The sequence below is a fragment of the Sceloporus undulatus genome, chromosome 5 (assembly GCF_019175285.1).
Source record: "Sceloporus undulatus isolate JIND9_A2432 ecotype Alabama chromosome 5, SceUnd_v1.1, whole genome shotgun sequence".
NCBI lineage: Eukaryota > Metazoa > Chordata > Lepidosauria > Squamata > Phrynosomatidae > Sceloporus > Sceloporus undulatus.
This window is the reverse complement of record NC_056526.1, coordinates 184,493,906-184,505,966: the sequence shown is the minus strand read 5'-3', so window position 1 is coordinate 184,505,966 and position 12,061 is coordinate 184,493,906. Positions and strand designations below refer to the sequence as shown.

At 42.1% G+C, this 12,061-nt stretch overlaps 1 protein-coding gene across 1 annotated transcript in view; it reads right to left on the bottom strand.

Annotated features, from left to right (window-relative positions):
• Positions 1-10,660, bottom strand: part of LOC121931738 (ferritin, higher subunit-like) — a 63,353-nt gene extending 52,693 nt beyond the window's left edge. The window contains exon 1 of the mRNA XM_042469719.1: positions 10,568-10,660. Within this exon, the coding sequence (XP_042325653.1) occupies positions 10,568-10,660 (93 nt within the window). The remainder of the gene's footprint in view (positions 1-10,567) is intronic.
• Between the last annotated feature and the right edge of the window lie 1,401 nt (positions 10,661-12,061).

Sequence of the window (12,061 nt, the reverse complement as noted above, 5' to 3'; positions counted from 1 at the left end):
CTGGATGGCCCTTGGGGTCTCTTCCAACTCTATGATTCTATTATTCTTAATTCCAGAGTGGAGGGGTGAAAGATAGGTGTCCAAATTGAAAAGACTGAAATGTGGATTTAGCAAATCCTTTGTAGAGATTAATTGTGAAAACAAACGGAAGGTGCAGAAAAGGAAAAGGAAATTATCTCTTGCCAAACTAAAGAATGCAAACTATAAGTAAAAAAAGACATTGATTTAAAAATTAGTATGTTCCACAGAGACATATTGTGAATGGTAATTGACTCGGCTACATAACAAAAACATTTCTGTATATGGTAGGAGGGCCAATGGGAGAGATTATTTGGCATTGATTATTGCTTTTATGGAACTAATTGTGGCTTCCTAGAATTAAAACAGCCCTTTATTGCCATATTATATATTCCCAGTTCCATGCAGAGCTTGCTTGCAGAAAAATCTCATAGATTCTTTGCTGCTAAAGTCTGTGGGGAAGCCTCAAGTTTTGTTCTGGTGTTACCTCTGGAGTTAAAAATGGTGTTAAAAGCTCTATGCAAGGCCTAAAATGGCTCAATGAGGCTGGAAAATGGCAAAAATGCCTCCAAAACCCCAAAGGGTATAGCAGCATTTATTGTGGTGGGGGTGTTGGTCGGGGTCACCCCAAGGTCCCTTGGGAGCTAATGCAGCCTACTAGCTTTCCAAGGTTGCCCACTCCATCCTAGATCTTGAATATTGTGTTATTAATTTCACAAAAGACAAAACTCCCCTAATATATTAATTAATCAATTCACTGCTGTTCAAACTGTGTTTTCTCACAGTACCCTGTTGTTTCTAGGAGGCATACTAAAGCTTCCTGAGTGTGAAACTTCTCAAAAAGACACTACTCTCCATTACTGCAGCTGTGAATGATTTCTACTTATAGCCAGCATGTATTCTTTGTTCATTCACAGTTCACAGCTCTTGCCAGCAAGGAGCACCCTCTATTTGCCTAGTATGGCTGTCTGAAGAATTTGATCACTGCCCATTTTAAAATGGAAAGCTCTGATCCACACACTCTGAACAAATATACAGGTTGCTTCTCAAATGTGACAACTAAAAAATAGTCATCGGCATACTTTGTAAATGCTTATTTCATAGGCTGACCACATTTCCTTGAGATAAAAACGGGCCATTAGGATGGCAAAAATAGGTTATGTAATATTTTGAATTCATGAAAAAATAAGATGATAACAAAACTTTTATTACATGAACACATTGAGCCAACAATTAACTCATACAAAAATTTAAGTAGACATGTAGGGGGACTGTATTTCACTATGACCATGCCATGAGTATTTCTCCGATGAAGTAATCTTATGCAGCATATTTTGGTCTTTCAACAGCTTAACATAAAACTTCTCACACTCCATGGCACAATTCTTTTTTTTTTTTACAACCACACTTTCAAACAAGGATCTTCAAACCATTTTTGCAACATAACTGGGCATTTTTCTTGAATACAGGACAAAAATGACATTTATATTTAAATGACTGGAAGGTCTGGAAATATGAAAAAAGCAGCGCTGTCTTGTTTAAAATGGTACATACAGGGGCTATCCAGACCAGCCTAAAAGGTCGGTCTGTGGGTGGAGTCAGGATGCATCATCCTGACAACGCAGGCCCTAACTCTGCTCCCAGGGCACTGTGATGGGGCGTACCACTCCAGGTGGCGTGCACCATCATGATGCAGCACTGTAGATGTGCCATACATGCATGCTGCTACAGCTATGGCCAGATCTGGGCTGCAGTGTGATGTTCCCATGGCCCCGATCCATCCGAAGAAGGGTCGGCTGTATGTACAGCCCTATAGTCGGCCAATTATTTGAGAAAAATAGTTTAGAAACGGGAAATTTTGGGGGAAAGGATGTTCAAATATATATATTTGAATCTTATTTCAATCAATCACTCAATCACTCAATCATTTTGAAGTCAAAGGCTTTCATGGCCAGCATCCATAGTTTTTTTGTGGGTTTTTCAGGCTATGTGGCCATGTTCTAGAAGAGTAAACAAGGTCTGGCTACCAGTCCTCAAAAATAGCAAGATGAAGACTCAACAAATGCAAATGAGAGATCTCCCAGGGTCAGGGGTTTCCCAGCAGACAATGAGCACTAATCAAGCAGACACTCATCCTCTTCTTTTGTAGACCCTACCACCCTGAGGCCTGCCATTAGGAAAAGAACAATCCACATGCAAATCACTCTTGCATTCCCAGGCCCATACAGTATGTGTGTATGTATACACACACACACACACACACACACACACCCAACTCCTTTCCAGGCAAGCATTCTCTGAAGATGCCAGCCACAGATGCTGGCAAAATGTCAGGAAGAAAATCTTCTAGAAGATGGCCACATACCCCCAAAAAACCCACAAAAAATCAATCATTTATTTACAGTCATAGGCCAAATATAAAATAAAGTGCATAATATTCATAAAATATACACAAATACACAAATACAACTAAACACAGCTAAAATTCATATTGAATCTTATTTAAATATGAATCTTGGATTTTTGAAAATCACAGATTTAAAAGCATGCAAAAGAGACTGTTTGATGAGCACTGGCATTTGTCATTTGTTGTGGTTGTTGCTGTTAACTGCCCTCGACCCATGGTGATTCTGTGGATGAGACACCTCCAAGACTCCTTAACCTCCACTGCTCTTCTTAGGTCCTGCAGATTCATACCCATGACCTCCTCAATTTATCATTGTTGTTGTTATGCATGCTTTTTAACATCTACATGAAACCGCTGGGAGAGATCATCCAGAGACATGGGGCGTGGTGTTATCAGTACGCTGATGACACCCAAATATGTTTCTCTGTGTCTCCGACTGATGCAGTGACTAAGGATGGCATCTCTCCTCTAAATGCCTGCTTGGAGTCGGTAATGGGCTGGATTAGGGAAAACAGACTCAGCCTGAATCCAGAGAAAACGGAAGTACTCGTGCTAGGTTCCCCGGGCCTGGGGAAGGATATTTGTCCACCTGTCCTGAACGGGGTCACGCTCCCCTTGAAGGACTCAGTTCGCAGTCTGGGGGTGCTTCTGGACTCGTCGCTCCACCTTACATCTCAAGTGGATGTGACGGTCAGGAGCACATGTTATCAGCTTCGGTTGATACGCCAGCTGCATCCCTACCTGGGCCGGGGGGACCTTGAAATGGTAGTACATGCTCTGGTAACCTCTCGTTTGGATTTCTGCAATGTTCTCTACATGGGGCAACCCTTGTACCATACCCGGAAGCTGCAATTGGTGCAGAATATGGCGGCAAGACTGGTCACTGGTACCTCCAGGACCAGTCATATAACACCAGTCCTTAAAGACCTCCATTGGCTGCCTATTCGCTTCTGGGCGCAATACAAGGTGTTGGTTATTACCTATAAAGCCCTAAATGGCTTGGGCCCAGGGTACTTGGAGGACTGCCTCTCTCCATACAATCCGCCTCGCACACTCAGGTCAGCCGGGAAGCAATTGTTAAGGGTTCCAGAAGCTAGATATACTACCACCACCCAGAGGGCCTTTTCTACCTCGGCCCCCAAGCTCTGGAACTCGCTCCCGACGAGCTCCGCTTGGCCGCCTCGCTGGACCAATTCAAGAAGGGGTTGAAGACATACTTGTTCCAGCAGGCATACCCCTGATCCCTGAAGTATTCCCCCCCTCCCCTCTCAACAGCATTGGAAGCTGGCTTGAGATTTTTTATTTTTGGGGGGTGAAAATGTAACTGTGTTTTATCCTGTTTTTATTGTTGGTTTTTATTGTATTGTGGATGTTTTTAAACCTTGTTGTTAAACCGCCTTGATCTTTGGAAAGGCGGTATATAAATAAATTATTATTATTATTATTATTATTAAATACTGTCAAGTTGATTTTGATTTATGGCAATCCTATGAAAAAGAAACCTCCATGTACCCTATTAGCAACAAGCCTGCTTAAGTCTTGCAAACGTAGGGCTGTAGCTTCCTTGGAGTCTATCCATCTGTAACACAGTCTTGCTCTTTTCTTACTGCTTTCCACCTTATCAAGCATGATTGTCTTTCCCAGTGAGTTATGTCTTCTCATAAAATGTTCCAAAGTACAATTATCTCACTTTAGTCATTTGGTTTGTAGAGAATTCAGACTTGATTTGCTCTTGAACCCATTTATTTGTCCTTTCTGCTGCACATGGTTTCCCTGCAACTTTCCTGCAGCACCACATTTATTTTAGTTATGTTTTTTATTATTTTATTTATGTGCCACCTTTTTCCCGGAGAGGGACCCAAGGCAGCAAATGGAAGGAAATCAATTAAAATCTAATCATGCAATTTTGAAAGCGCTTAAAATCATCACAATTAAAACAATATAAAATTATTTTAAAATGTACACAAGTTAAAAAGTATTTAAAACACACACCCCAATGAAAGAAATCCTGGTGCAGTTATGTGTTAAAGCCTGCTTAAATAAAAAGGCTTTTCCTGTTCATTTCAAATGGATTGATTCTCTTCCTATCAACTTTCTTTACTGTCCAGCTTTCTCATCTTTACAACCATAGTGACATATCTTCCAACTAGGACACATGTGGCCAACCAAGTAACATCAGAGTGTAGTCAAGATGACAAAAACTTATTAATAAGGAAGAACACACTAGTTAGGAAAGGCTCCAGCAGTCTGCTTTTGCCAGAGCCTACTAGGAAAGGTAGGATTTTGCTTCCTCCTCTCTTCTCCCCCTGCTCATTCAGTCCATACTACTTTTACATTTTGAAGCCCCTTTGCAGCAACTGAAGTATGCTGAGGATGGATGGGAAAAGAGGGAAGAGGAGGGAGAAACTGGGACATTTTAAAAGCAACTGAAAAATGGGACCACAGAAGATTAATCAGGACTGTCCCTACCAGATTGGAACAATGGGAAAGGGATGGAATTCAGTGCAGATTTTTAAAAAACCTCTGATTTAAAAGCATGACAAAAGGACTGTTCAGTGAGCACTGACTAATATTTTCTGAAAATCATGTTGATGTTTTTTTTTAAAAAAATTCAAGAAGTAGGGGTTTTGAGAAATGATGGGAATCTTAGGTCTATGAGCTGCACTTTGCTCATCCCTGCTCTAACATTGTCAATATTCTTGCCTTGCACGATTTTCATCAACTTTGCCCAATGAAGAAACCAGCAGGCTTTGAAAGCCAGTGTGAAATATTTTGCACCTTTAGATTGGTCTAATAAAGATGTCACAATCTGTATATATCGCTAGAGTTATAACTCTCTCGCTGTCTTGTGTTGAAACAAGCAAAATGAGAAACCTTTAAGGCTGTGTGCCTCATTCCTTTTTTGAATTCAGAATATATTTTTGGCCTCATTAATGAATGCCTTGGGCTGAGGGACATCAGTACTCTAAGGGGGGAAATCCCAACAGATCTTACTATAGGGATGTGCTATGTTAAATTATTCATTCCTGCAAGGGAGAACTACTTATTTAATCAGGATTTTCCCTAGTAGCAAATGTCTTTGAAAACTATGCAGGAAGGAGGTGAATCTGGCCTGTGGGGCAGCCAGGAAGAGCCCTTGAGTCCATTAGAGAACTGTGAGGGAAATGAGAAAGTTATGGATGCATAACATAGTCATGCATTCATGACCGGTTTGTATTCACAATCCCTATGAATTCTCTAGGGAATGCATAGGGACCATAAAAGCAACAGGGCTCTGATGTGCTGTTGATCAGGAAGCAGCTGACTAACATTCCCTCTCATGAGCTGCTCATCTCTGCTTTGGTAGGCGGAACCAGGATCCCTGCCATTTTCCCTCTTGCACCAGAGATCACTTGTGGGAGGGGGGTGGGAACATCAACCAGTTGCTTCCTGATTGACAGGAGAACAAATTCCATCATTCACAGCAGCTGCTACCTGGAAAGTGGGGATTGGAGGAGGCTCCAGTTGAGAGACATTATTAAGCTACATAACTAGAGTAGTTATGTAACTAAGGCGGGATACAGACTGCCCAAAAAGGGCGGTCTGTTGCTGCCTCCATTTCTGCCAACGGGAAGCCTCAGCCTCCAAATGGCGAGGCTTCTAGGCAGCGGAAAAAGAAGCCGCAAAAAGCGGCTTCTTTTTGCGATGCGCAAGTGACGCCGCAGTGCACCATTGGCACACTCGCAATGTCACCTGGATGCCGTGACGTACAGACGCTAGGTGTCCGTTACGTCAAAATGGCAGCGCCCATGTGAACAGGGCACCGCCATTTTGTACGTACTCCATACGTACTAGGGTTGTGGGCGTCTAAAAGAGACACCCCCAGGTGACCCTATTACGTACGGAGTATGTACTTGGGTGCCCGTTTGTTCAGGGCCCTCAGTCAGAGATACAGAATCATGCCAATGTGTGTGGAAAACCTGCATACATGGCAGGTTGACTCTCTCCTATAAAATTACCTTCAGGCTATGTGCATAAGGTATATATGGAACATAAATGAATTTTGTATTTAGACTTGGGGCCCATCTCCAAAATATCTCATTATATACATATATGCACGTACAGGCATTCCAAAATCCACGCCCCCCCAAAAAAAACCCAAAATTCAAAATAACTCTGGTCCAAAGCGTTTTGGATATAGGGGACTCAACCTGTATCCCATTTTGGATATAGAAGTGTTAATGCATTTATGTGTTTATCCACATTTATAGGCAAATACCTTGAGTTCTTAGGAAACTTCCACTCTATTCTTCTTCCATTCTGATGCACACAGGGAATATCTGTTTTTAAGGAGGCAGTCATGTTAATCTGTTGTAGTACAAAAAGGAAAAAGAAGAAATATAGTGGCACCTGTAACTGATTTATTTTAACATGAACTTTCATGGATTTCAAACCCCTTCTTCAGTTGCATTGATGGAGTACAGTCCTTAAGAAATAGACATTTAAGCACCGTTGCATACTAGTAGGTGTAGCATCCAAATGCAATAGGACTCAGGGTGTAACTAGGGTTGCCATAAGTCAGGACCTCCAAAACAGAACAAATGTAGGACAAATGTATGACAACATTTGAAAATGTAGTCTTTGTAGTGTTAGGAAGACGACATGCTCTCTCGATCCCTGTCCTTCATGGCTGGCAGCTCAGGGGGGAATGGTTGTAACTGATATGTTGCGCCGTATTATTAATTCATCTTTCAGGGAAGGGTGGTTTCCATCTAGTTTAAAAAACAACTGTTGTAAAACCTCTGTTAAAAAAAGCCCTCCCTAGACCCTCTGATTTGGAATAATTATCGGCCTGTTTCACTGCTGCCTTTTTTAGGGAAGGTGATCGAGAGGGCGGTTGCCTTCCAGCTTCAAGGGATCTTGGATGAAACGGATTTTCTAGACCCATTTCAAACTGGCTTTCGGGCGGGCTATGGAGTTGAGACTGCCATGGTTGCCTTAGTTGATGATCTCCGTCTGGGCATGGACAGGGGTAGCGTGTTCCTGTTGGTGCTCTTGGACATCTCAGCGGCCTTCGATACCATTGACCATGGTATCCTTCTGGAACGCCTGAGGGAGTTAGGTATCGGGGGCACTGCGCTCCAGTGGTTCCGTTCCTACCTCTCGGGTAGATTCCAGATGGTGCAGCTGAGGGACTGTCATTCCGATAAGAGGGCCCTTACATCTGGTGTCCCTCAGGGAGCGATTTTGTCCCCCATGCTATTTAACATTTACATGAAGCCACTGGGAGAGATCATCCGGAGATACGGGGCGCGGTGTTATCAGTACGCTGATGACACCCAAATATGTTTCTCTGTGTCTCCAACTGATGCAGTGACTAAGGATGGCATCTCTCCTCTAAATGCCTGCTTGGAGTCGGTAATGGGCTGGATTAAGGAAAACAGACTCAGCCTGAATCCAGAGAAAACGGAAGTGCTCGTGATAGGTTCCCCAGGCTTGGGGAAGGATATTTGTCCACCTGTCCTGAACGGGGTCACGCTCCCCTTGAAGGACTCAGTTCGCAGTCTGGGGGTGCTTCTGGACTCGTCGCTCCACCTTACATCTCAAGTGGATGTGACGGTCAGGAGCACCTGTTATCAGCTTCGGTTGATACGCCAGCTGTGACTCTACCTGGACCAGGGGGAACTGGAAACGGTGGTACATGCTCTGGTAACCTCTCAGCTGGATTTCTGTAATGCGCTCTACATGGGGCAACCCTTGTACCAAACCCGGAAGCTACAATTGGTCCAGAATATGGCAGCAAGGCTGGTCACTGGATGTTCCAGGACTAGCCATATAACACCTATATTGCAAGATCTACATTGGCTGCCCATTCACTTCTGGGTGCAATACAAGGTGTTGGTAATTACCTATAAAGCCCTAAATGGCAATAGAAACATGATTTTAGAGAGAACTGCCATCTTTATGGTGGCTATCCTCCCCAATATTGCAAAACCTGCCAATCATGATAAAAGATGATGTTTTTAGAAACTGGGAATGTGAACTAAGAAAATTTGTTTGGAGAGGACAAAGGCCCAGAATTAAATGGTCTGTGTTAAAGGACGCGAGGCAGAAAGGCGGATACTCCCTCCCAGATTTTCGTATCTATTATTGGGCTTGTAGTTTGGTTTGGCTGCAACCCTGGATAAAGTTAAACGATCCCTTCACTTTAAATTTGGAAAACACCCAACTGAGATTTGGCTGGCATGCTTTTTTATGCTATGGAAAATGGAAAGTTAATAAGGACTTTGATAACCACCCATTTAGGAAGTCGTTATTAATTACTTGGATGAAGATAAAAAAACTTTTTTACTTTAAGTTACTGTTATGGACTTCCCCACAAGAGGCTTTTTATGGGAGATGGCATACCAATAGTAAATGGCTCACATATAAAAATTTACTAAGCTTTGAAACCATAGGGAAATCTAACCTCAAAACAAGAGAAGTGTTGTTAGAAGAGGGGTACAATTTACCATGGTTTAATTTTTTCCAAATTATTCAAAAGTATAAAGAGGATGACAAGACAACTGGGATTGAACACTCTTTTAATGAATTAGATGAGATATTATGGCATACAGAAAAAAAAAATGATAGCAAAGCTATATAAGTTATTACTGGATCGATCTTTGGAAAAATTCGTTGTTAAAGATTACATGTTGAAATGGGCCAAGGACTTAAATAGTTCTATACAAATGGAGGAATGGGAGTTAGCCTGGAAAAGGACAGAGAAGTTTACGGTAGGACAAAACCTAAAAGAAAATCACCTTAAGGTAATGAATAGATGGTATGTCACCCCGTGGAAACTAAAGAAAATGTCTAATATATCCGATGGAAAATGTTGGAGATGTCATGCAGAAAAAGGTACACTGTACCATATGTGGTGGTCCTGTCCGGAGATCCAGAAATTTTGGTCATTGGTACATAAATCCTCACAACGGATATTAGGTATCCAAAATACCCCTGAACCCTAAACTATTTCTCTTGAATATCACTTCTGTTTTAGATCCCAAAGACGAACCCCATAACTGGACATTAGTTTTATATTTAGTTACTGCTGCCAGAATTGAGATAGCGAAATTATGGAAATCCAGCACAGTTCCTTCATGGGATAGCTGGATGATGAGAGTCAATGAATATAGAGAAATTGACGTTATATCCTGTTATGTCCAAAACCAGAGTAACAATAAGAGGAAAGAGGATTGGAAGAAAGTATTGTTACAATGGGAAAAGGAATGGAATTTGGACATTTCCCTGATTGAATTGTAATTTATCTAATGTTAGCTCCATGAGGAAAGGAATTTGGCTTTTGCTCAATGGGGATAGGAGAAATAGGGTTAATCCTATAAAATTTTCTTCCTTCTTTTTCCTTTTTTTTCTAGATCTGCTTATAATTGGACCTTGAGGGACCTTACTTTGTCTACACTCACTATTATCTTTTTGAGGACTCAGGTCAAGATAGCTCTGATGACTCAGGTTTATTAAGTTGGTACCACATTATGCTAAAAACAACTTTAAAAATCTTACTTTTTTTTCCAAAACGGAGTGAGATGATTTACTAAGATAGACAATTACTGTAACTTTGTTTTATTGTAGGATTAAATTGATTGAACTTTTGGGTACTAATGGACTTTGGGTATTATATATGGACTTTGCCCATCATATTTGGATTTTGGGTTGCAGGAAACTTAAAATATTAGGTAAATGGCCACCGGAAGACTTTAATGGAAGACGAATCGGGAATTGAAGAAATTGTTTTATTCACTGTTTGTTCAATAAGAATATATCATACTTGTTGAATGTATTATTTTTATGGAAATTTAATAAAGATTATTAAAAAAATACATACAGTATTGGGAATGGGCACCCACCTCTCCCTCCTCCTCCTCCTCCTCCTCCTCATTGGCGCCAAAAAAGGCACCAGGAAATGGCCCATTCCTTCCCCCTCTGGCCGGCCCACGACCAAACAGAGGAGGAGCTCCTCCTCTGGAGTCTGGCTGGCCAATGGGGGCAGACCAGGGCTGGAACAGACCTGCCCCCGCCAGCACTGACAGGCTCAGGAGGAGGAACACCTCATTAGCCCTGCGTGCGGCTCTGCAAAGGTGCGCGCAGGGCCAGCGGAAGTGCCCGCAGGCCAGCAAAGACTGCGGCGCTGGTGTTGGCCGCAGTGGCAGTCACGCGAGCGGCTCTGCGCGAGCTCAACTTGGCCGCAGCAAGCATGGCCGCTACAGTCTCCCGCAGCAGCAGCTGACCCAGGGCAAACCCGGGTTAGTTAGCAAACCGGGATGGGACAACCCCGCCCTGTTCAAAAGCGGGATTGTCCTGCCCCCAGGTGGGATATGGCAACCCTAGGTGTAACTAAGGGAAGAGGAAGACATTGTGCCTCTGAATAAGATTTCTGTCCCCTTCCCAATGAATCTTTCCTTCAGACCCAGATTTCTAGCCTTGCAGTCACTTAAAAGTTCAGCTGAGCATTTAAAAATACAGTTTAGTCATCCAAGGGTAAAAGGCAACATAACCAAGGGAAGGTGAACAAGGTAAATAGAAAAGAATCAGGTGTGAACACTTTTCCATTTCTTCACTCTGCAATGCTAGAAATTTTGGGACTGCAGAAAAATTTCTTTCGTGGTACAGATTTTGTGTTTTAGGGGGTGATGGCCTCCTTTTGCTCTCCTCCTTAGCTACACCCTTGAATAGGATGCAGAGGGTTGCAAATTCTGGATACCGGCCATGTTAGAAACAGTGGTTCTTAAACTTTGTTCCCCTCCTTGGCCAACATTCAGGAATTATGGGAGCTGAAGTCCTAAATATCTGGAAGACCAAAGTTTGGAGACCACTGCATTAAATGATACATAACTCTCATGCATCTGACCTTTTTTAGTCTTGAGGTGTCAAAGCATATATCTGGATTATCTTAAATTTCGCTCCCTGGAAGTAAAAGGCTTATCTGAGCAAAATTATTTTGTTATATTTGCAACTATGGTGAAAATCAGCATATTAATATATGTTGTATTACAAACCTCAGGTGAACGTGCCCTCAGCAAACTTTCTAGATACTCACAACATCTTACATGATGGTAGAATTCAAAGATATAGCTGTGTTAGTCTATAGAATGAAAACATAGAGAGATCTTTTAGCACCTTTGAGACTAACTGATAGAAAGAAGTTGGCAGCATGAGGTTTCGCAGACTTAAAGTCTGTTTCTTCAGATGCATTAGACTATCATAATGCATCTGGAGAAGTAGACTTAAGTGCGTGAAAGCTCATGCTGCCAGCTTCTTTTAGTTAGCCTCAAAGGTGCTACAAGATCTCTCTACATAACATCTTACATGAGCAGCCACAAATCTCAGCTCTTAGCCATTCTTCCATAATTCAGAAATGTCACTTCTGAGATTCCTCCCTCCCGCCCCCCCCCCCCCAAAAAAAATACTGGTCTCATTCTAAATCTGAGACAATTGAAGCACCTGTAAATTGGATGCCAGTGCAAAGGAAAAAATACTCTACAGCCTAAAAGCCATCTGTCTTGTTGATTATGAGGCTTCTCAATGTTCTGGTATCAAGAATGAAAAGACTACCAAGAGAAATTAGGAAAGTTTCAATGACATTTGAGCATGAGGGTT